Raw genomic sequence first — 25138 nt, forward strand, 5'->3', positions numbered from 1 at the left:
ACAAAACGTGGGATATGAAAATGTATGTGTAAACAAGCACTTGCACCACAGAAGAGTGTTTGTATCATTTGAAATTAGGTACCTGTTTTCCATAGGTTATAGAACAGTTACAATGGTTATTCCCATAAAGAAGGGTTAGGGTTAGTGGGAAGAGAGGGTTAGGTATAGTCAAAAATACTTACCTGTCGGGATCTCGTCCGGTTCCGTTTGGCCAATATACAAATGGGTATAGACACTATATAGTGGGGACCGATGAGATTAAATAAATTATATGCCGCCATCTCCGCTCAGATCCTGTTATCATTATAACAACAACAATTGGAGCAACCATAGATGATTAACTCTGGATAGTAATATTTCTGAAGTGTAGTTTGCAGATCTTCACTGTCATGTGCGCTACCATTAGTCAGAGTCCTTGTTAATTAAGCTACATTGTTCTGTTTGGAACTACTTGTGTACTTAATTATAGCTGGTACAAGCACCCTCTTGTGTTAAGTTTGTGCTTGCTTACAATTATATGTTAAAAATGATTGTATTAAGCTTAACAATTTTGCATATTTAATATGGTTTGTATACATTTTTATGTAAAAATAACTGTCAACGTTACATATGTAACCAGGAGTGTTGTTTTTCTATTTAGCTTTTTGCTGGTGTCCTATATTTGTACAACTTTTTTTTATTTATTAAACAGTTAGTGCTGTTGGTCCATGGGGTCAAACCAATTAGGTGCAAATTGCAAATTTGTTTCATGACTTGGCACAAATGCGTGCACTTGAGAATTCTCCAAACCAATTCAAAATGTCTATTTGTTATACTCGCAGCGATGGTTTGCGAATTGATTGCCAAATGCTGTGTGAGACCATCCTAGACCCCCAAAATTAATAATTTTGTTAGCAGGACCGTATAGAAAGCTGTCAGTGGTCATAAGGAAACTACTAAAAGTTTTAAATGGAGTCAAATGGCTGATTTGTGCTTTTTTTTTTTTAGTAATGCAAAAAATTTATAAAAAGCAAACTTTATTTGTTTAGTGTCAAATAAATGAAATGAAAAATGCAAAAAAAAGTAGGAAAATAGGTGATTTTGGGGTACTTAGAGTGCACTTTAAAAAATGTAAAAGAAAATGATAAAACGCATTTAATTTTCATTTTAAAATTAAAGTTGGGTAGCCTAAACTAACGAAAAAGTTGATTTTGTGGTAATTTGAGGCCAATTTTTTTAACCCCAAAAAACAACATAATTATTGGACTAATTAAGCTAATTGGAGACTTCCAATTGCCTAATTAGTCATAAGAGGGTGTCCATGGGGTACAGAACGGTGTCCCGACGTTTTAACCTTAAAATAAAGATTTTCCCTTTCATCTCTCAGGGAGGTGCGAATGAAAAAATGCAAGTTTACTCTGACTGCTTCAGTGCGAATTGCAAAATAAATTTGCAATGCAAATTCACATTAGAAAACAGCAACTCTCATCTCGTAATTCACACCTAATTGGATTGACAACATGTATGATTTTAATGTTTAGCCTTACCATCATTTTTTCTAAAGTTCAACTGAAAAACAAAATGCGATTTAATAATTTCACCTCTCCTGCATTACATACAGCTAAAATCACGCTGCATTCTTAGGTTCATGGGTAAAGACTGCTGGGATACCGCAAAACAATATAACGAATATTTATTTCTTTAGGAGCTGACATCACACAAGAAACAAGGTCCTGGACTCCTCAGTAGAATGGGGCAGACACTTAAGGCTGTAGCCTCTTCTGTAAGAGGAGTTAAAAATCGCCCTGATGAGTTCACAGAGTTAGGCGAATATGTGGAAGCTTTCAGCCAGAAAATAAATGTATTAGACAAAATATCACAAAGGATTTCTAAAGAAGAGAAAGGTACGTAGTGTTTTATAATTTCTAAACGCATAAATACATATTACTTGGATTACTAAATCCAAGACTTTATTCGTGCTTCTTCCAGACCACTTGAACTTTCTTGCTCCTCATATCAGACTCTCCACCTTCAAATGAAGCTTTGGAGAAAAAAACCACTAATTTACTTGGATGAAAGCTTTGCAGCTTTCATCCTAATCAGCTGCTCTATGCTCATTGCACACTGTCTCTCCCCTCTTTGTCACCCCTGTCTGTCTGCAACTCTCCTATATGTTGTAAGTTCTCACGAGCAGGGCCCTCTTCTCTCATGTGATTTGTTTTTCTCTCAGTAACACCTTAATGTTCTCCACATTGCCAACAGAAGCACCAAACCTTTGTGTCCAGCCAGAGTCTGCTGTTGTGGGTAATAGATCTGCATATGCAGCAATGTTTATATAGTATGTATTCTATGTTCTGCAGTGTTTTTTGTATGTATTTTAAACTGTTTACTTGTAATGTTTGCACTGTCTCTGTTTATGTACTTTTAAGGAGCAGCAGACACCTTGCGACTCCATATAAATAAAGGATAATATCACATTTAACTGCTACTTTGCAAATGATAGTAACAAAATGATTTAATTTGATTCTAATCAATTGTATATAACTGTAACATTCTCTAACTGGCTGATTGACATTTTGCTGTTCAACTTTGGATAGGTGTTGCTTCTGGCAACCAGGAGTGAATATAGATCTAGATTCATGTCTTAGTTTGGACTAACTTAAATTTAGGATTCAAGTATCCTTGCCCATCTCTCTTGGCTCCTTTGTTTGACATATTGGGGTAAATTTAATGGCCTGCTGGCATCGGCGAGTCCCGTGCGAGACTGCTCAATGTTTTAAAGTAGCAGTCATTTAAACCTGACTCAAGTAGAGCAGTAAGGAGTATATTTACTGAAGTGCGGGTTTTGAGCAGTGGAAAAGTTGCCCATAGCAACCAATCGGATTCTACTTAACATTTATTTAGCACCTTCTAGAAGATAATGGCTAGATTATGATTGGTTGCTATGGGCAACATCTCCAATTCTAAAAACCTGCACTTTAGTAAATATACCCTTAAGAGTCAGCAGGGAAAAAATATTAAACGTGGGATTTCTATGTTTTTCCCCACAATAAATAATTTTTTAATTTCTGATGCATTAATATGTTATTGTATATTTACTATTTTTACCTCTTGGGTTAAGTATATGGTTTAGGAGATGTTTCCCCATTTGTATATATTTTATTTCCTTGCCATAGTGGTAAAGCATCTAATATTTTAAATCTATTTCACATTTTTCTTATATGTAAACAGTTGTCTTTACGAAGTTAGGATTAGCAGTGTGTGAGTCACTTTACGCAACTGTGATATTATTTCAGTTTGCAGAGCACAAGTCATCAATCTGTTTTTCCCATTATTGTGACCGTTAATGTTTTTTCCCCGGTTAGACTTAATTACCAAATATATTGCCTCACTTGTGGAATCCCTCTCACATTTTATTGAGTCAATTTAAGTAGAAGCAAGGGGGGAGAGTTGACATTGTAACGGCATGGAAATGCCTCCAACGTCCCTGCAACTCGTCCCCCTCGTGTTCCGATCTCTCCCTGGACTCTTTTATATTTTTGTACACAGCCCTATGGGGCTGCAAACAAAAGTCTTCAAGTCTGGCGGCACAGTAAGCATCTAATTGAATCAACCCCTATAGGTCAGTCAAGAATTGACAAAAATACACCCATCCACACCTCATATTCTGATTTGTGATCTCATTTTTGCACAAGTGCATGTAAGATCAGGGCATTCTTGCCTAATTACAGACTTGGTATAGTCCTGTTCCTCTATTTGCACCCACATGCAAAAACATTTTTTTGTTTGCTGAATGATATTCTGAAATGATATTTTAAGAGAGGGCGCGTTTTAATGGCCTCGGGCCCTTTTTCTCCCCACAAAATATTTTTTTGGGTGGATACTCTAGTAATCAGGAGTTATGTTAGAAATTTGATACCATGCTGATGCAACTATACATAGATTGTACAAGTATTCATATTATAAAAATACACAAACGCACAAATGTGATATGTAAGAAAGTAAGGATTACAATCAGTGCTTAAAGTGGTCCTAGAGAAGTTGAAGTAGAGAACTCAAACACCCCTTCCCAACCCATCTCTGCTCATTTTTAATAAAGGGACAGCGCGTGTCGGGGAAAAAGGGCCTGGTCTCAAAAGAAAGGGGCGTGGTCGCAATAGTATTGCCAATTCCAATTACGCCGCACAGTAGCCCACAATCTTATCCACATGACACTGCACATAGTGCCCCTGATTCACATTACACCACATAGTAGTGTCCCTTATTCATGTTATCACACACAGTAGTGCCCCTAATACACATAATGCCAACAGTAGTAGTGCACCTCATAGAATGCTCACAGCAGTAGTGCCCCTTATGCAATGCCCATTGTAATGGTGTCCCTTATGCAGTGCCTCCAGGAGTGCTGCCCCCAGTAGTGGCAGTGCCCCTTATGCAGTACCCAAAGTGGTAGTGCGCCCAGGAGTGGTGCCCCTTAAGCAGTGCCACCTATTCAATGCCCCCAGTAGTAGTACCCCCAATAGAAATGCCCCCAGTAGAAATGCTCCCTGTAGTAGTGCACCCAGTAATAATGCACCCATTAGTAATGCCCCTTTAATAGTGCCCACAATAGTAATGCCCCCAGTAGTAGTGCTCCTTGTAGTAATGCCCACAATAGTAATGCTCCCTATAGTAGTGCCCCCTGTAGTAATGCCCACAATAATAATGCTCCCTTTAGTAATGCCCCCAGTAGTAGTGCCCCCAATAGTAATGCCCCCTTTAGTAGTGCCTCTTACACAAAAAACACAATACTTATCTTAAGCCCCGCTCCTGCATCCGCGGCCATCCTGCAGGCTGCTCCTCGGAACTATGTGCACACTGCGGAAGTCGGAGCTCAGGGGTGAACACCAGCCTCCGGCTGGCGCTGTGGGGAAGGAGCCGGGCGCGCTGGTAACAATCTCAGCGGGTGCCTGGCAAATGGAGCCTCCCTACGGCGCCCGGCAGAGGTGGACTGGAGAAGTGACAGAATGCAGTCCCACCCTGTTCCGGCCCATTTTAACCCCTGATTACATTGAAGTTAATTTCAGCAGATGTGTCCTCATATACAATTGCTGCAGACACTTGCCAGGTCCCATTCAACTCTAGTTGCGCAGAGCGTCATTTGCATCTTTAGCTCTAATGTCTTCGTCACAACGCAATGCTATGAAATCACTTCACGAGACTTCGCTGATTAATTTGATACATGGCACTTCTATATCTGTGTGCGACTGAGTTTGTATACAAAGTGCTATCATGCAGCAGCCGCGTCCTTTTTTCACGCCAAGTTCCATTGTACAGATTCATACCGCACACAAGTGTTGCATATCAAATTGATCAGGGCAGTCTCGTGAAGCAGCGTTACGACTAAGATGCACGTTCGAGTGAAAAAGATGCTACACTGCTTGGCGCAGGTCACTCTCTCCAGGTGTCTCACAACGCATGGCGTATTGAGGCTAGGTACATGAGGGCACATCTGTATAAGAAAAAAAAAAAGCCAAAAGTTTATTATAATGAAGGCAGCCGTCCTAAGTGAGACATTAGGCAGAATTTTGAAATATTTCCCTTTTTTCCACTATAGGCATGTTAGCCACAAAAACAGTCCCGCGAAAGAATGTACAGGTCGATTTTATGGGGGCAATTCACAAAAAGAGGCGTGAGGATGTGCAGCTAAATTTGTGTGAGGCGGATACATACTGTAGGCACATAGAATTGTATACAATTGCACTTTTGTAAATTACCTTTGATTACTATTCTCATGTATTCCTTTGTAGATTATAATGAGGAGTTGAAAGAATATGGTCCTGTCTACACTTTATGGTCAGCATCTGAAGAAGATCTAGTAGACCCCTTGAAGGGAATGGCGACCTGCATAGACAAATGCTGCAAGATCACTGAAGCTTTGAATTCTAAGCTCTCAAGCGATCTGATTCCAATTATTCATGAATATGTCCTGTACAGTGAAACTCTGTCTGTAAGTACTGTTTTATTATGTACATGTTATGATGCACAAGGGATCATATTGAATCAATGGCAGCAACGTGATTAGCAGATTAACTTTATGCCTGGGAGCCCTTTCTCACAATATATGTGTGTGTGTGTGTGTGTGTGTCTATATATATATATATATATATATATATATATATGTGTGTGTGTATGTATGTATGTATATATATATATATATATATGTATATATATATAAATTTTATTTGTTCTAACCAGTTTTTATGGCCATTAGAGTGAACTTGGTATCATGAATTCTTTTTTTCCTTTATAGTTCTCCATGAGCATAAGGCGTAAATATCCATCTAGACATTTGTTATTTGTGTGGGGTTTTTTAAAAAATGTTAATCTTTTTGCTGCGTTACTTCCTTCTCTCCCGATCTAGTGACTGTAGCTTTCCACTGTAACAGTGATCAAACCGGTTCTGTAGGCTTTTAAAAAGAAAGATGCCCCTTTACTATAATAGTTCTTATTCCATGATTTAAAGGTAATAATATCCTTTTATGTGCAGCTGACATTAACTAAATAAATAGCATTGCGTACTATGTGATTATGACAGTTGTGCCTTTAGCATCTAAAATAAGAGTGTTATTTGTTCATGTTTTGTTTGTTTTTTTGCCTCCATTTTGTTTATATATTTTAATGCTTACTAGTGCTCTTGCTACCTTACTCATTTTTGGGTTGGAACCTGTCTGCTTATTTTAACCAACCTCTACCTAGGTAATATAACCATCCTAGTAGTCCGCACCCTATCCCATCTGAGTACATCTGGTACCAAAGACCTGCATCTACCACTCTCATTTTGCATGTGTCCTTCTCACCAGGTGTCAGGTTCTTAGACAAATATTTTGCAAAAGAGAGAACACCTCTCATGTGTAGGGAGAGTTCAATTGGCCTCGATAACCCGTTTTCGCATGTAAAAGTGAATTTCGGGTGAAATGTTTTTTTTTTTTGCCCTATTCAGTTAGCCACCCAGTTGACACGCACTAATTCTCCATAGGAGTTAACGCGTCTTTTTTATCGGGTCCCCCTGAGTAAGTGCAAAGTTGGGGAAAATCTCTATTTTAAGGTAAAAATTTCAGGACTTTGATCAGAACTGCTGGGACACCCTCCCTAATGATTAATTAGGCACTTAGAAGTTAGCTTATTTTGACCAATAATTACTTGATTTTAGTGTGAAATTCTGTATAGTGCAGAATAATGGGTTAAAAGTGGTACAGGTATATGGGGGTGCTGTATTGGTGGTGGAGGTGTTTTCAACATTGCAGGTGGCAGTTACATGTGTCTTTTTATTAAAAATAAACAGGCATTTTTACGCACCCCTTATTCTACTACAGCATTTAATTGGCTGAAAAACACGTGCTTGCTATGATTTTTTTTCACAGTTATTGAAAATTGCTTCTAACAGACATTCGACTCAATATCAGAACCCAAAATAGTTTGCTTTGGGCAACTAACAGACTTCTATACTGTTATCCTATATTAGTTTGCATTTTTTGGGGTACAGGGTGACTTCACCTATAAAATACATATGTAACACCTGCAAGAATTATCGCCCAAATGTCGGAAAGACGACTTTTCGAATCGAATTGGGCGTAAAAAGGGACTGCGCATTCAGGCGATAAGTGACATTAACGGGTGATAGGTGCGTTAAGTTAACACATTTTAACTTAACGTTTTATCACGACTAATTGAATTCCTCCCATAATATTATTCCAACCTGAGCAATCAGCAGCTTGTAGGGTAACAATTTGGAATTGGATAAGATAATGCCAGCAGCTAGTGAGCTCGTCTACACCTTTACACCCACTAGCACACGTCACACACTCTGACGTTTCATAGGTGTTCACATCTTAAAACTATACTTAATCATGGCTGTAGCTTTATTTATTTTTAACAGTGATGTGTCACAAAAAGATCAGTTGCGTGGCATCTGTTGACACAGGTCACATTGCCACAACTGGCAACGACAGATCTAGAGTAACAAGTAGAGGACAGCCATATAACTGGCAGGTCTATTTAGGTAGTATTTTATAACCTTTAATTCAATTTATCCTTAGGGAGTGCTGAGAAGAAGAGATCAAATCCAGGTTGAACTTGACGTCAAAGTGGATGCTCTGGTGAATAGAAAAACAGATAGGGAGACTGTAAGTAAATGCATCTATGTGTTTGTTTCTGTACTGTGAAGTATGTGTGTATATGTATGATGTGTGTTTGCATACACTATACCACTTTTGGTAGGTATTATCCGGGAACACCCTACAAGACCTGCCGTTTTGGAAATGCTCTGTCCCAGTCGTCTTGCCATCACAATTTGACCCTTGTCAAAGTCGCCCAGATCCTTACGCCTGGCCAAAAATATTTTATCACAGAAGCACGCCCTGCCAAAGTACAGATATATCTTCATACACCTGGGGGTAAATTTACTAAAGGTCGATTTCACACAATTTTAATCAATTAAATTTGATGTTGTATTTTAGGGGCTAAATCACACATTTACATTTACTCATGTAGCCTCTATACGCCATGCAGCATGATATGCCTGGCATGAGTGAGCCGCCGGTTCCCGTACAACATGGCTAGCGTCGGGCACCTATTTTTGGCGAAAACGTTTAAGTCGCAGTGTGATGTGACTAGGATGCACTGCGAAACTTATACAAGTGTCACATATCTAATTAATTGGCACAGTCCTCTGGTGCGTCCTAGTCGCATCACACTGCGACTTAAACACATTTTCTTTAAAAAAAAGACCCCTGGATCTAGCAGGACCATGTGCGCCGAGAGGGACTCTTTGGTGCGACTGCAGCAAAGACACTAAAAAATCGATGTATAAAAAAAATCATCTGTTAATAAATGAGTAATTTAAGCTCAGCTACCAGTGTTGCGTATCAGATTATTAGGTGCAGTCTCCTAGTGCCTCTTTGTCTCATCGCATTGCTACTAAGTGCAGTCGCACCCAACCTGGCGCACCCATATAGGCTGTTTTGCGCGACTGCAGCAATAGTGTATGAGGACACATCTGTATTGGGCGCACAACTGCTAATGGCGAGGATCCCTTTTACCGACCCTGCTTTTGGGCACCTTCACCGTGAACTACTGCTCTTTGGCACATCTATTGCTGATGTCAACTTAGTGGGAGCAGAAATGGAAGCCAGAGGGAGACTATATCAGACAGTGCAGGCAGGGGCGCTAAGAATGGAGGGGGGAAAGGGTACTAATTGTCCTGGCTAGCTAAAGGGGCCCTGGCCAGCTGTGTAGGGGAAGAATGCCCCTGTCCTTGCATCGCATAATAGTTTTCATACTTTTTGGGGGGCTTGGATGTGGCCATGATTCCCGATCACATGGGCTCATCATTTCTCTCTGCAGCACTGAGCACAGCAATAACAGTGAGAGTGGATGAGACATAGGGGCGTTGGCAAAAGTGCATAAGAGAGAGTGGTGGTATGGGGGGAGAGAAAATGAGTTACAATGGTAGCAGGGAAGTGTTAGAGAAGGTGGAGAGGGGGAGCGGAGTGATAGTACGAGGTGGCGCAGGGCAAAGTGAGATTAAGACGACACATGGGAATGAGAGGCAGCGATAGCGTGGAACCCAGGAGGTAGCGAGAGTGGTGGCATATGGAGGAAATAGTGAGAAGGAGAGGCAACTCAAGAGAGCGTGAGAGAGAAGTGGCGCATTTAGAAAAGAGTGTGAAAGAGGCAGCCCAGGAGACTGAGGGCCTGATTAAGAGCCGCTCGCACGATGCGTATGCAAATTGCGTAGGCAGTGATATCGCATAGCAATGCATTAGCACGCCCAGTATTTCTTAGAGAGCGATCACATAGTGTATGCAGATACCCACCAGCCTGTCTTAAGACGCCCACTAGTGCATGTCATGTCCAGGAAGTGTATGCAACCATCGGTACATCGGGTAACATCGGATGCTATCGCAGCGCTTGAGGTTGACCATTCCCTGCCGCAAGCACTGCGAGCACTACAGTGTAAAAACAAGCCAGGTGACGGGTACCATGATGCTGTCTCTAAATTATGCACACCTCTAAAACGCCGTTGAGATGCTCAGGCACGCCTGCGTTTGCACCTCCACTCCCCCGTTTTTAATGGCCAGCCCCTGTTACCACCTACAAAAGGCTTCCCCTGTCACTCACTCTACTGGGCTGTCTGTGCAGCGAGGGAATGCTTTGTGAACTTTCGCTAAGGTTTGCACATGCGCACTGCAATGCATACACATGCGCACACTGCATACATACTGCATACCATCGATAGCAGCGAGAGTATGCATCTTAGCGAGCGGGTCTGAATCAGGCCCTGAGAGTGAGAAAGAGAAGTAGCAAAGGAGAGAGTGAGTGGAAGTGAGTGTGTGCGCTTGTATATAATTATGTACAGTATGCATATACGGATAGACACAATTTTATGTGTAACAAGGAAATAGCATTTCCAATTCACTCACATTTGTCTCTAAAGAAACTTCTATCTGGATTTTCTAACTGAATTTTAATCTTTTGTGGGTGAAAAGCAGAATGTTCGGATTATATCTTTTATTTCCTATTGGTGGGTCCCAAAAAAGTTTCCTGTTTATGTGTATGGAAATTTTATTGCACTTTTTAAAACCATTTCATTCTGATCCAGCCAAACTAAATTTTACCAGTAGGCCAACTCCAATACAATAGGTGGTCAAGTGGCGTCATTTTCAGAAGTGCTCCGACTAGGTAGGTAAGTTATTACAGGAGGCTGTTTCTGTGACAGACACTGTTTTCCTTTACTGGACCAAAGGGGACCCTGTCTGCACTTATGGACACACTTCCTGTCTAGAAAGCCCACCATAAAAATCCTGACCTGCAGTCTTTCTGTGCCAACAGTTGTCTACTCTGTCTACTTACTCTAACCAAGGTTTCCAGCATCCCTTGTGGACTTAGACAAAAGTATATGGCATAAGTGGAAAATACTATTCTGCAGTGCACCTTCTGGAGATACAGATAAGGATTATTATTTCAATACTGCAGCATCCATTATTTAGGGACATAGGGGCTAATTTATCATCGGGAATCTGCGCGTGCGCAGGACCCATACTGTGAATGTGATCACACGCAGCCCCATCTATGTCTCTGCCTGATAGACAGGCAGAGGCATTTAAGGGGCGGGGCGGCGGGAGTATGTCCGCCCTATTTTCCGGCAGTGGTAAGTTAAAGGGCTGCCTCCACGGAAGCAGTTTCCTGGCCTTGCAAGCCGGCCAGCCTGAGTAAGCTGGGGCTTTCTCAGCTGGCTGGCGGCCCGGCGCTGATGGTCACGATAGTTATCCCAGCCTGGTCACAGTGCTGGGATTGCTAATGCAGCAGCGGGTGTCAGACACCTCCTGCTGCATTAGCAATCTGCATATTTACAAGGACGGAATTACAAAGCTGCCTGCTTGCAGTTTTGCAATTCCGTCCCCAGCTGAATCATCCCCATAGTTGATAATTAGAGATTTTGTCCATATCCCTTCTATTTCTTGTGCTAGCCGGGAAAATGTAGCATTATCCCATTAACTACAATTTCCTTCCAATGCTTACCATATACTACCAATACACTTTTGCAATGTACTCCTGTATAATTTTGTTTCTATTTTCTGCCGTGTCCAGCTCCTCTCTTTTCAAACCTGGCACTTCCCTGTATTACCGTCTGCTATAATACCGCATAATGTTTAGTTACTGAAAATAACTTGTGTTTATCGTTGGAGCAAAAGTGGTGCTGATGGAAAAATGATGAAGTAATCATTCCTGGGTAGGTTGTTAGCGGTGAGAAAAACTAGCGTATTACTGGATAAATCCCTTTTTTTTAATGCAGTATCATCATACTAAACCCCAGGTAAGAAAGTCTGGATTGTGTATTTCTTCTTGCACTGGCTGCAAGGTACTAAAGTCACTGATTGGAATTTTAATGAAAATATTTTCTTGGACCTTTTTTTTTTTTATCATATTACAAACTCATGAATTTAAATCAAATAGACATTTGTTTATCTTGTTAATTCTCTTTGACCATTTTCTAAAGACATGCAAAGAGGCCGACCAGTTGTTTGATGTTTTTCCGCATTAAAGTGGATCGGATTTATTTTTGATCCTTGATTCCCAAGTCCTCAGCAGCCCACAATGAATATTCATATTTCATCTGTTTGTTGGTGTGCACGCTTTTTTAATGTTGTTATAACTCCCCTAGCTGGCTCATTAATTAGCTGTTGGTGCAGTACTTGCTCCAGATGTTGTCCGGAGGCATTAACTTTGTGTTCTTCATTTCTTGACACTGTCAGTTTCCCTTAATTGCCCGGCAGATGATGCGTACGAGAATCACAAATATGCAGATCACTGACTGTTCCCATCTTCAGTAAATTTGTGAATTGTCTGTTTTTATTCTCATAGCATGGAACATAAATAACGCTTAGCTATATGTAAGTCCGTAGCAATCAAAGTTGTTATTATTACAATGACCACTTGTGTTCTCAGTTGTTTTGTTCTTAAAATAATTTTTCCGTACCTGGATCCATTATATGCCTCCAAAGCTCTGCAAAAGTAATACTTCAGAAGACTTGGCGCATAACTGCTATTAACTTGGAATTGTGTGCTGCAGTTGCGCCAAACATCCTTTCTTGGTGCTCCTGGTCCCGTGTGGCTCTGCTTGCGGCGAGCATCTTTTTTCGATTTTTTCAACCCAAGTTCTGTTGTGCTTCGTATAAAGACTCAGTTGCACACAAATTTATACCAGTGTCGCAAATCAAATTAATCGGTGCAGTCTCATAAAGTGGTTTGTCGCATCCGATTGTGACTAAGATACATTTTCTGATGAAAAAGACGCTTGGCGCAAGCATAGTCTCTCGACGCATGGCGTATTGAGGCTAGGTTTGAGGACACACCTCTATATTTAATTTCATATTATTAACCACATTTTGGGGCCTGATTTAGAGCTGAAAGCAAGTTTCTTTGAGCCAAGTGAAAATAGACTTTTGACGAACTGCCCATGTGACAGAAATGACACCCAAATTACACGTGACTTGCGGCCCCTTGCCCTTGGACAGGCGATTCGGGGGCATTCACATGTAATCTCAGTACAGTAACAGGAAAATACGCTTAGCAGGTGTGACTACTATAAATAAGCTTCTATTTCTGTTAAGCATGATTCTCTTGCATGTCCTTACTCTGCTGAACTTGCTGAATAGGTCATTGTTCTCGGTGGAACGAGATAAGATGTTTGGATACAAAGACGTTAATCGAGCCACACAACAAATATCAGTTAAAAAGACATTTAATACAAAGTAAAATAAAGAGAGTAAAGTATAATAAACACTTAACTTGCTTGTCAGATCATCTACTCATCTACACCTTAGAGCTGGAACTCGTACGTCGAGCATAGGCTGATTGTATATTGACATATGACAGCTTATATAGGCTGAAAACTCCAGATTAAGCATTTTAACCAGTATAAATGTTTGGAAATATACATAAATATTAATAGACAGTAGGGGGCACTGTTGCCTCAATTATGAATGTGGGAACAACTATTTATGAGGTGTGTTTATAGTGTATGTACTCAGATAAACTGAAGGTAACACTATGTTGACTCAGGATTAAGTGCTTCTGGCCACAGAGAAATTTGTCCTTGTCTTCGGTTCTTTCTGTCAAAAACACCTTATGCAATGTCTGACCACCTCCTAATGTTTGATCATTATCTATTGCCTGCTACATTTATAAAATCACTACACACAATATTACTTTCAGTCTGCACTCCCATTACAGTCATGAAGATTGCCAGTGGACTTCTTCAAGGGGGATGGAGCTGCTCTTTAATTAAGTTGTGGCAGATGAGCTTCTATTTAACGCTTTGATAAAATCTTTTATTTTTAATGTATTCATTTTTAGAGTTATGTTAAAGCGGAATCTGCTAACTGCCAACTCAAACTCCAGTCCTTGTGAGCCCCCGCCCAACAAGACATGTTTTGATGTTTTCTATCTGTGCAAGATTAAAGAAATCCTAATAGCAAATCCTATGAAATATGTAATCTTTACCTTAAAGCTAGCACAGAATGCACATCTATACCACTGGTCCTATATTGGGATGGTGGCTGGATAAATATTGTCGAGCAGTGTCTGCTGTGCACACACCATGATGAACAGAAGGGAGTATTGAAGACGTTGGGTCTGGTGCATAGTTGAATGTACGCCAGTTTGCGGAGCGTATCTTGCATGAATTTGCACTGCGCACACTCAAAAAGCGCGGCTATGCAGTCGCATACAATTTGTATGCATTAACTCTTGCGTCCATAGAGATGGAACTGTGATAGGTTGTTCTCACTTAGACAAAGCTCAGTAATGCTGGGTACACACTGGCAGATATATTGGCCAATATATCTTAAATGCGTTGGCCAGTGTGTACCAGCGATATGTCTGTGAACGATGTCGTTCAGACATATCACGTTGGCTGTGCTGCACACCCGATGCCCAATATATCTGCAGGCGACCGCCCATACTGTTGCAGCAGAGGCCGCTGGGAGAGGGACGTGTCACGTCCCCCACCCAGCGGGACCCGATGATGGTTATTCAGTGTGTATGAACAACCATCATCTGCAGATATAAGGGTGTTCATGCAAATACAGACCATGTTCAGCAGCAAAGCAAAAAATACATATCCTTTGTACCCAGCATAGTGTAGTTGAAATGATGATCATGACTTGTAGTAAATCATGAGCATATGCTGCACTTGCAGAGGTGTATGCATAGCAAGATGTTTAACGCTCTTCATGTGGGTTAATATTTTCTGTACATGTTTCTTTTAAGTAATATATTTTCAGATTACTTCCATCTCTGCATTAGCCCTAGTGTGTGTGTGTGTGTGTGTGTGTGTACAGCAAGCCTACCCTGCAAAGAACTTCCTCTCCAGGTCCAGCAGCTAATCATTTCATTGGTTTGTGAAGCAAGGACCCGAACCGCCCAAACAATTAGACTCCTGTGTGTAGACAAGTCATGTTGCTTAGTTTGGAGTCTGTTAATGAGTAGGAGAGTATCCAGTGTTGCCTCCAATGTAACCGATACAGGAAAGGACGCCCGGCACAGATCTACAAGAAATTTATTTTTTTTTACTAAATGTAACATTTGAATAATTTTTTTCTGTTATATGGAGAATATCTGACTAAAAGATGATGTCATCCCTCCATGCTTGACACTAACACAAGATATTATGTCTGTGTGCCTGAAAGTCTCACCTTTTTAAGTAGTGAATTTACTTAATAGTAGTATTTTATTTTCGCACACAGTGTACACTGTATTTTATTGGAGCAGTGGAGAGCATTGTCCTCATTGTGAGTTAGTGCACCTTCAGTCAATTCAAATATGAAGTAGCATAACTGAGAATTATATATAAAATTTATTTTTTTTTAAGCAAAATGTCTTTATTGGGGAAATACAGGTAGCGGTACAGTATACAGAGCATATAATGTAATGGTACAAAATCAGTAGAACAGCATACAATAAGACAAAAACGTGTAAAAGTGGCAAAAATACAGGTAAAATCGAACTGGCAAATTAGCATAATACAACCGTACTACATAGTACAAAGAGTAAAACAAATATAATAATACAATGGTCGCCCCAGGGTTTTTGCAATATTCAGGATCAAAATAGAATACAAAGACAATAATTAAAACCAACTTGGGAAGAACACAAAAAAGAAAGAAGAAGGGGGGGGGCAGGAAAAGGAGATGAGCAGAGTCCAGGGGTAGAGAGAGCTGGACATTGGAACCAGGAGGACCAGACGGCATGGTATTTAGAAGTCAAATTATTTAGTTAGCTGGTAATATATTCCATTGATGCAATATAGTTTTTAGCCATGAGAGCAGCCATGGAAGGAGAACGGTGATCTTTCCAATTTTTGGCTATAAGACACTTGGCTGCATTGCGAATATATGGTTAATCAGTTTGTCTTGGGTTTTGGAGACAACGGTAGGTGGGTCATTCAGTAGGGCTATCCCAGGCTCCAAAATGAATCCAGTTTCAAGGGCCTGATTGATAACTTGACGGACATGATTCCAAAAGAGACGGATAGGTGGACATGCCAACCAAATATGGTAAAATATACCTTCTTCGCCGCAGAGTCTCCAGCACAGATAGAATGCGGCTGGAAAAATAGCATGGAGTTTGGTGGGAACCAAATACTAACGGGTATAAAGTTTGTAGCAAATTTCCTAAATAGCAACACTAATAGAGGCTTTATTCCCAAAGTAGTTTGTGGGGTTCACGCAGGGAATAGGTGGGGGCTAAAACCGAGTTATAGATCACCAAAATATTCCCCCTCCTTCCAATTGAATATATACATAAACATTCAATTGAGGTAGGCAAACGCAATGAGTTTGAGAACATAGAAAACTAATGACTTGAAGGTACTAGAACAGACACGAGGAAGGAGGCCGAGGTGCTCCTTAAATTCCTGAAACAAGGATGGGGCAAATTCATCTCTAACAATATGAAGAAATCTGTGAATGCTGCGGTCAAACCACTGTGCCGCCATCTTGCTATCACAGCTCGGGGGGAAACAGGATGGTCCCATATTGGAGTTAGTGGAGATGGAAAAGGGAAGAAATCATGAGCAGTGCGAGATTTGTCGCACAGCTGGAGGGAGAAATGAATAGTGGGGACTGAGCATGCCAAGGCCGGTCTACAATTTTTGGAAAGCCATACCAAGTTGCTGAGTGAACCTCCTTGAAACAAAGAGTTCTCGATATCCACCCATTTTTTGATTCCCCCCCACCCCGAGACTGTACCTTTTACTAAGAATCGAACGCCTGATGCGTGGCTTATGGGCCCGCCCATATAAATTATTTTTAATTGCAAAGAGGCAAGGGTCGTGCAATGTACTGAGACTGGGAGAGTTTGGAACAGGTAAAGTAAACGGGGAAGAAGGTTCATTTTAAGTGTTAATTATGCCGATCCAGGAGATAAATATGCGATCCAAGGTGCCAAGTTCCTGTGTGAGGGATCTAATTATAGGGACAAAAGTAGCTTGATAGAGGGAGGAGTAGGTTTTATTGATATGGACCCTGAGATACTTGATAGCAGAAGGTCTCCAAAGAAAGGGAAACTTGGAAGTTAATGTGGACTGTAACTGGCTGGAGACATGCAAAGGAATCGGTGTGATTTCGGAATCCTGACAGCGGCTGCCTGACATGGGTGAAAATCTCGATCGGCCCTAAGGTAAGTATTCACTAACTTAATTCCCTCCCCTAACCCTCCTTAGGGGTAAATAAACCCTAACCTTCCACCAAGGGCCTAAACCTAACCCCACTTTCCCTGCTGCCTAAACCTAAGTCCCCCGGGGGGGTGCCTAACCCTCCGTCCCCCTAGCCTAACCCTAACCTTCCGGGTGGGTGCCTAACCCTCCGTCCCCTTGCGGCTGTCCGCGCTCGGCGCCTGGCATCACTTCGATTGGTAAAATGACAGGCGTCTAGATTTAGACACCTGACATTTAACCCTCGACGGGATAAAGCAGTCGGGAAAGCCGGCTTTCGAGATTAGGTCCGCCGGCTTCCTGACTGCATACCCATGCAAATCAAGGGCTTCTAATTTGGAATGATTTATCTTCTATCCTGAAAAGGAGCCATACAAGGAAAGTTTTCTTGGAGGTTAGGTAAGGATACCAGTGGATTGTAAAGTGTAAGGAGAACATCATCAGTTACTTTATATTTAAAATGGCTGAAGGTGCACTAACTCAATTTGTTTAAAAAAGGAAAACACTCGTAAGTTCAGACAAAACTTCAGGAATTTACAAAAATACAATTTGTAACATAGTGGCAGCTATTCTGAGCACTGCAATTACAGGTACTGATAAATAGACAAAATGGTTGGGACCCGCACTAGAAAAAAAACAATCTAAGTTGGTCAATCCGAAAAAGTGGTTGGCACTATATACTCAATATGAAAAATATTACAGTTGGGGTTATATTATATTATTATGTGTAAAAGACCAACTTAATAAGGTTCAAACCAATAGCAGTGGTTGCTTCCTAATTCTTGGTTGGTGGTGCTCCCTGAGAACAGTGTCAATAAGGAGAAGGAAGAGAAAAGAAGACTCTTTGTTAAAGGCACTCTTAAACTAATATGGATAGATTAAAACATAACTTATTTTTTTAGGTTTTAGAATATAAAGGGGGAAATTTTAATTTTTCAACCTCCAATAATACTTAAATACAACCAATATGTACAAACAAACATAAAAATCAATATAGTTTACTGCCAATTTTTGTTAATACAGGCAAAAGGCGAGTGTTGGTGGTTAGATTCAACACATTATATATATATATATATATATATATATATATATATATATATATGCAAAACAGCGGCACTCACGGGGCTGGATAAAGAAGAGTCAGGTACACAATAGGTGTATGTGATTCGACGTTTCAGTCGGTGAAGACTTTTATCAAGAACGTTCTTGATAAAAGTCTTCACCGACTGAAACGTCGAATCACATACACCTATTGTGTACCTGACTCTTCTTTATCCAGCCCCGTGAGTGCCGCTGTTTTGCATTTTTATCCAACAGGTCTTTTCCACCTCAGATGGCACCTGGGCAAGTATTTTTGGTTATTATGGAGTGCCGGCTTCAGTGACTTTATATATATATATATATATATATATATATATATATATATATATGTGTGTATATTATTTATATATATATATATATATATATATATATATATATATCATTGATCATTAAAAATATATCCCTTGTTCTTAAAAATAATGCCAGAAAAGCCTTCCATCTAGTTTAGAAAAAATATCAGATAAACATATCAACATAGATTCTAGTATACTTAGAGGAGTATTTTGTCAGATGGTTAATCCTGCATACATACTGTTATAGGAGATATCATTACAACCATTTAGTACCAATATGTTGCGGGATTGGTATGAAATCCCGACGCCGAAAGACCGGCAGTGAAGATCCCGACAGGTAAGTATTTAAACTATTACTAACCTAACTCCCCCCTCTAACCCTAACTCTCCCTTAGGGTTGTCTAACCCTAACCCCCCCTGTAAGTGCCTTAACCTAAACCCCCATTCCCCGCAGCCTAAATCTAAGTTTCCCGAGGGGGTGCCTAACCCTAACCTCCCCCCGGGGGTGCCTAAATCCCCGTTACCCTAGCCTAACCCTCCCAGGGGGTGCCTAACCCTAAGTCCCCCACGGGAGCTATTAACCCTTCACACACACCCCCTTCCCCCCCTCCCACACACACCCTCTGCACACCTGTCCGCGCCCGGCTGACCTTCGATTGGTATGCCAGGCGTTGGGCTCCCAGCGTAGGTAAAATTACAGGCGTCGGGATTTCGACACCTGCCATTAGACCCCTGCCTGGATTAGACAGTCGAGAAGCCGGTGGTCGCGTTTCATGTAGCAAGAAAAAAACAGAAAAACAAATCCCTACAATTTTTTTCAATCAATGGATAGAACACAGTCACAGAAATATTGTATGAAATTAATCAGAAGTAGAGAGATATTTGGGTCTCAAAACTGGTAATGCAGAGTGCATTGTAGTAACCACATTTATTAGGTATATACTAATTGCTTATAGCGGAGCTTCACCCTGCTTAGTGAGTAGGAGGGTCAATATTTTTTAATAGAGATTTGACTCACTGCAGGGAGTGCACCGTTTAAAGCTTTAGTAGGTTGACAGAATCCGGGCAGGTGAATCCCCTTTCACTTCTGCTGTCTGATCACCATAGATATAGTAAAGGGTGATAGATGAGAGAGTGGAGAGGCCCTGCCTGGGGTGAAAGATAGTTGGAAATGCACTTCTGCTGTCGTGACAGTAACCACCCGTCTTTGCTGGTGTTAGCCTAGAGGGCTTGTTCACATCATGACAGATAACCTGTGATCAGGATTGTTTATAATCAATGCGTGATTATTGCCCTCAGCACGCAATTGTATAAATAACTCAGCACAATACCTGTACATACATTAAATGATGGAATGTATATATGTGCATACCAGGGTGGTTCAATAAGTAAGGTAACAAGACCTCTAGAGTACATGTGTAATGTTCTCTAATTAATTATAATTTCCTGCCAGGCCAGAGCATGTAGACCACAGCTTCTCCTCACGGCCATTAAACTGCGTCTCATATCAGTCATACTGTTCCAACATCAGTTGGGAGATGGCGAGGCAGGTGGAAACATGGTCAAACATTAAGGAGAGTAGTGTGATTAGATTTCTGCATCTAAATTGCACATAAGCAGCTGAAATTCATCGCCAACTTGTGAAGGTGTACAGTAATAATATGTCATGGAATCATGTTTGGGTTTGCAGCATTGCACTGCCTTTGATAACAGCAGGACAGTTTTTCAAGATGAGCAGTGATCTGGTCGGCCAAACACGTCCACCACAGATGACCATTTGTCCCGCCTTGAAGGTTTGATTCAGGAGGACAGACTCATTTGAATTATTGATATTGCTGATGAACTGAACATCTCATTGGGTACTGTGCACAACATCTTTCATGAGCAAACTGTGCTACAGGAAAAATTGTTCACTCAGGGAACCGAAACAAGTTCACAAAACCAATAGGATGGAGTTATCTCTTGTGCACTTGACGCGGTACCATGAGGGGGGAGTGCAGTTCCTGCAACGTATTGTTGCAGGCGATGAAACGTGGGTGCATCATGTGACACCAGAGACGAAGCAAGTATCCATAACACGGAAACAGGCATCGTCCCCACCTTCAAAGAAATTCTAAACAACTCCCATCAGCAAAGAAAGTAATTGAGACCATGTTTTGGTACAACTAGGGCGTGGTTCTTGTTGATTTTCTCACCAAGGGAGATGCCGTGTCCGCTATTGTGACTCATTGAGCTGGTTGCGGTGGGCATTATGTAGTAAATGACCTGGGTTGCTGCGAACAGATGTCGTATTGCTGCATGGTAACGCCTGGCCACACTCAGCCAATCGCACACTTGAGTTGTTACGGTGCTACCATTGGGAGGTACTAGATCAGTGTTGGCTAACCTTGACACTCCAGCTGTTGTGGAACTATATATCCCAGCATGCCCTGCCACAGTTTTAGCATGCTTTAATAGCAAAACTGTAGCAGTGCATGCTGGGTTATGTAGTTCCATAACAGCTAGAGTGTCAAGGTTAGCCAACACTGTACTAGATTAACCTCCCTACTGTCCTGACCTGGTACTGAGTGATTTCCATCTGTTTGGACCATTAAAGAAGCACCTGGGTGGAAGGCGGTTCGCAATCGTTGGTGAAGTTCAGCAAGCCATCATGTCCTGGCTTCAGGTACTTGACACTGATTTCCTCTATGCCAGGATAGATGCCTTGGTGTAACGTTGGAACAAATGCTAAGACGCGTATGTGGCAAAATAATCTGTACAAATGCCATACTATTGGTTATACGTATATGTACGAGTTTAATAAAGTAACGCAATGAGCGGCCTTATTTATTGAACCAATATTGTGTGTGTATGTGTATATACAGCTGTGTCCACATCTAACCCCCTTACGCATTAAACAGCCTTTCCAGTTGTGCAACGACATGGTGCGACTCTGTGCCAAGGGGAGGCAATCGGGAAGCCGACTGCCTAAATACCGGCAGCCGGCTTCCCGACTGTCTTATCCCGGCAAGGGTGAAATGCCGGGCGTTTAGATGTAGACGCCCGCATTTCCCCGACGCCGGGAGACCGGCGCCCGGCATCACGATCGTAGTGATGCCGGGCGCCGCGAGCGGACAGCCGCGGGGGGGAGGGCTAGGTTTAGGGCTCCCGTGGGGGACTTAGGGTTAGGCACCCCCCCGGGAGGGTTAGGCTAGGGGGAGGGAGGGTTAGGGTTAGGCACACCCGGGGGGGACTTAGGGTTAGGCACCCCCCCGGGGGACTTAGGTTTAGGCAGCGGGGAAGGGGGTGGTTAGGGTTAGGCACTTAGAGGGGGGATTAGGGTTAGGCACCCCTAAGGAGGGTTAGGGGGGTTAGGTTAGTGGATACTTATCTATCCACGATCAGTATTTCCAGCGCTGTCGGGCTTCCGCTGTGTCGCACTCTGCTTCTGTCGTGCTGCTGCTGACGGGAATCGAACCGCCGGCCATGCGGTCGACGGTATTTCATACCAATTCCGTGCCAAGCGTTCTTGTGACTTTTTACCTTCAAATGCATCTTATTCGCAAAGACACTTACCGAGTCACACAGCACTCTCACATTATGTGTAACGCAACTTGTAGCGCATGGAGGAAAGATGAATGTGGACACATCCGTAAATATATAATATATATATATATATATAATACTATACTGTATGTATACAGTGTGTGTATGTATATGTGTGTGTGTGTATATGTATGTGTATATATATATATGTATATATATATGTATGTATATATATATATATATATATATATATAGCAAAGTCAATTCTCACTCACATCTTCACAAGACAATCAGAATTTGGGGTGCTCCCCACTGGCACCAATCCAGGTCCAGATAAACAGTTAATTTGAAGAAGAGGGGCACTCACCAGAGTAAATATAAACAGCTGCAGGTTTTTATTGCTTACATATCCAGTTTGTCGACGTTTGGACAAACTGGATGGATGCTATTCCATTGACAGACGTGCTATTGTTGATACCTTGATGAATTAAGAATCTGTCTTGAGAAAGGTCTGCCCTGACCGAAACGTCGACAAACTGGATATATAAGTAATAAAAATCTGTAGCTGTTTATATTTGCTCTGATGAGTGCCCCTCTTCTTCAAATTGACTATATATATATATATATATACATATATATATATCTCAACACTTTGTCTCTAAGCAAGCTGATAGCCCGCTATGTAGACAAAAAAAACAGCATTTAGATGAATCCCACAGGTTTATTCACATGAAAAAGAAAAATACATGCAGCATCAGCTGACAGTAGCCCGACGATCGTTTCAACTGCTGTCCAGTTTTCCTCAGGGGCTAACTCACATTGAGCCCTGGAGCTCTGATATACCCTAAAAGGGGGCCCTAATCAGTGAAGCCCGAATCATGATACGTCACCTTGGCAATGCCCCTCGGCGCTCGGTTGGCTGCAAGGCATCCGGTGGGTGGGCAGGGTTATAGTAGTAAACAAGCCACCTCCGTTATTAATGTGTGCTGGGCTATCAGTGTGAGTACCGTAGCATGCGCTGTGGACTGAACGAATCCTAACTACACTAGAATTGACAATGCACATATAGTCACATACACACATTACATGTGTGGCTCTAGGGCAGCAGGCAAGTCATCGCTGGTGTCAGCCTCTTAACAACTAGCAGTCAGTATAAATATACATAGGCCAACCTGTAATTCAGCATCGGCAGCTCCACTGATCAATCACTAGCAAATCCTAAAAGAAAACACAACCTCTTGTACATAACATTGGTCACATCTGCCATTGTAAGTAACCACCTCCAAGGCCACATATGTGATACAATATAAGAAGAATAGTGATGATGCATAAAGTACATATACCGTATAGGGTGCATTAATGATGACTCCACAGAAAAAATATATAACACAACATAACGCCATGTCATATATATAAAAATGTATGGCACATGGCTATAGAAAACTGGTCACATTGGCCCTTGTGTGACATATAGCAATGTCACCAAGGCAACAAATGTGATACCAGTGCTGTATATGTACTATAACATTCAGTGACTATGAGCTACCACCCACAGGTAACAAAGTCACATGTGAGGCTGATAGGATAAGGGCATCATTCCAAGTGACGAGCCTATTACAGGAAACCACTCATTTTGAAGTCCTCATTAAGTCCATTGGGTGAGAGACTGACAAGTGCGAGCATATACGACATATTTGCTGATACAGTCCAAATGATGCCTGATGCTGTATTTCCTACCATCCTGGGGATTGGTGAAGCAACTGCCCATTACCAAGAATGGACAGTTTGTACAGCCTGTACACTTAAAAGTCCCTGGTTTTCTACTTCGCCAATGAGATCGATGTTTTTTGAGCTTGGAAGAGTCCATCTGGACTAGCAAGTCTTTTAAGTTGGGGCCCCGTGTATAGGCAAAACGTGGTACCCCTTCAATTTGTGTAGACAAAGTGGGATCACTGGTCAGTAAGTGCCAGTGTTCTAATACCTTCTTTCGTATAAAACTGGACGCAGTAGTATAAGTGCTGCAGAAGTTGAACACATTCATCCCTTTATCAGGACAGACTTCTTTTTGTTCAAATAGATCTTCCCTCCTGAGTTTTCCTATATCATCAATATCATCCTTGGTGTAGCCTCTTTCATGGAACCATTGTCCCATATCCATCAAGGCTATAGAGGTAGACTTTGGCTCTGAATTAATCCTTACCACTCTTAAAATTTGTGAGTACGGCAGCCCTCTCTTGAGGGGTGCTGGGTGAAAGCTCGTCAACGTATTCTTGTCGGAGTCTTTGCTGTAGATGCTGGTGGATACCTGATTCATGTTCAATGAGACTGACACATCTAAAAAATTTATGTGCTCTCTACTAAACGTGAGACTGAGGCGTATTGTGCCTGGAATTGAATTAAGGTAGTTGATGAATTGTAGCAATTTTTCTTTGCCCCCCTGCCATATCAGAAATAGATCATCGATGTATCTTACATAAAAAAGTACATCTTTCCAATATTCAGAACTGCCATATAGATGTGTATGTTCATAGGCTGACATGAAAATGTTGGCATAGGATGGGGCCATATTTGACCTCATCACTGTCCCTTGTTTTTGGAGATTGTACCCATTTTCAAACAAGAAATAATTCTTGTTAAGAATGATGTCAATAAGCAACAACAGATATTCCGCTGGTGGGCCCTTATAGATATCACTCTGACTAATACTCTCCCTACATGCTTGGATCCCCAAGTCATGAGGTATATTGGTGTACAGGCTTGCTACATCTAATGTGATCAATAAGGAGTGCTCATTAATCCCTGTTACCTTTTCCAATTTTTTAAGAAAATCTGTGTCAGATATAAAACTGTCAATGTTTTTCACCAGTGGTTGAAGGTAAAAGTCTACTGGTTGGGAGAGTGGCTGACATAACGAGCCCCTCGCCGAGATGATCGGTCGGCCAGGGGGATGTGACAGGGATTTGTGCACCTTGGGGAGAGTGTA

The 25138-nt window shown here is 41.5% G+C and overlaps 1 protein-coding gene across 1 annotated transcript in view; it reads left to right on the plus strand.

The window, feature by feature from the left end:
• Nucleotides 1–25138, plus strand: part of SNX7 (sorting nexin 7) — a 139616-nt gene that overhangs the window by 70740 nt on the left and 43738 nt on the right. The window contains exons 5-7 of the mRNA XM_088443946.1: nucleotides 1685–1883; nucleotides 5769–5968; nucleotides 8058–8144. Coding sequence (XP_088300072.1) covers nucleotides 1685–1883; nucleotides 5769–5968; nucleotides 8058–8144 — 486 coding nt within the window. The remainder of the gene's footprint in view (nucleotides 1–1684; nucleotides 1884–5768; nucleotides 5969–8057; nucleotides 8145–25138) is intronic.

This window comes from Taudactylus pleione, unplaced genomic scaffold (genome assembly GCF_031769625.1).
Source record: "Taudactylus pleione unplaced genomic scaffold, aTauple2 ptg000341l, whole genome shotgun sequence".
NCBI lineage: Eukaryota > Metazoa > Chordata > Amphibia > Anura > Myobatrachidae > Taudactylus > Taudactylus pleione.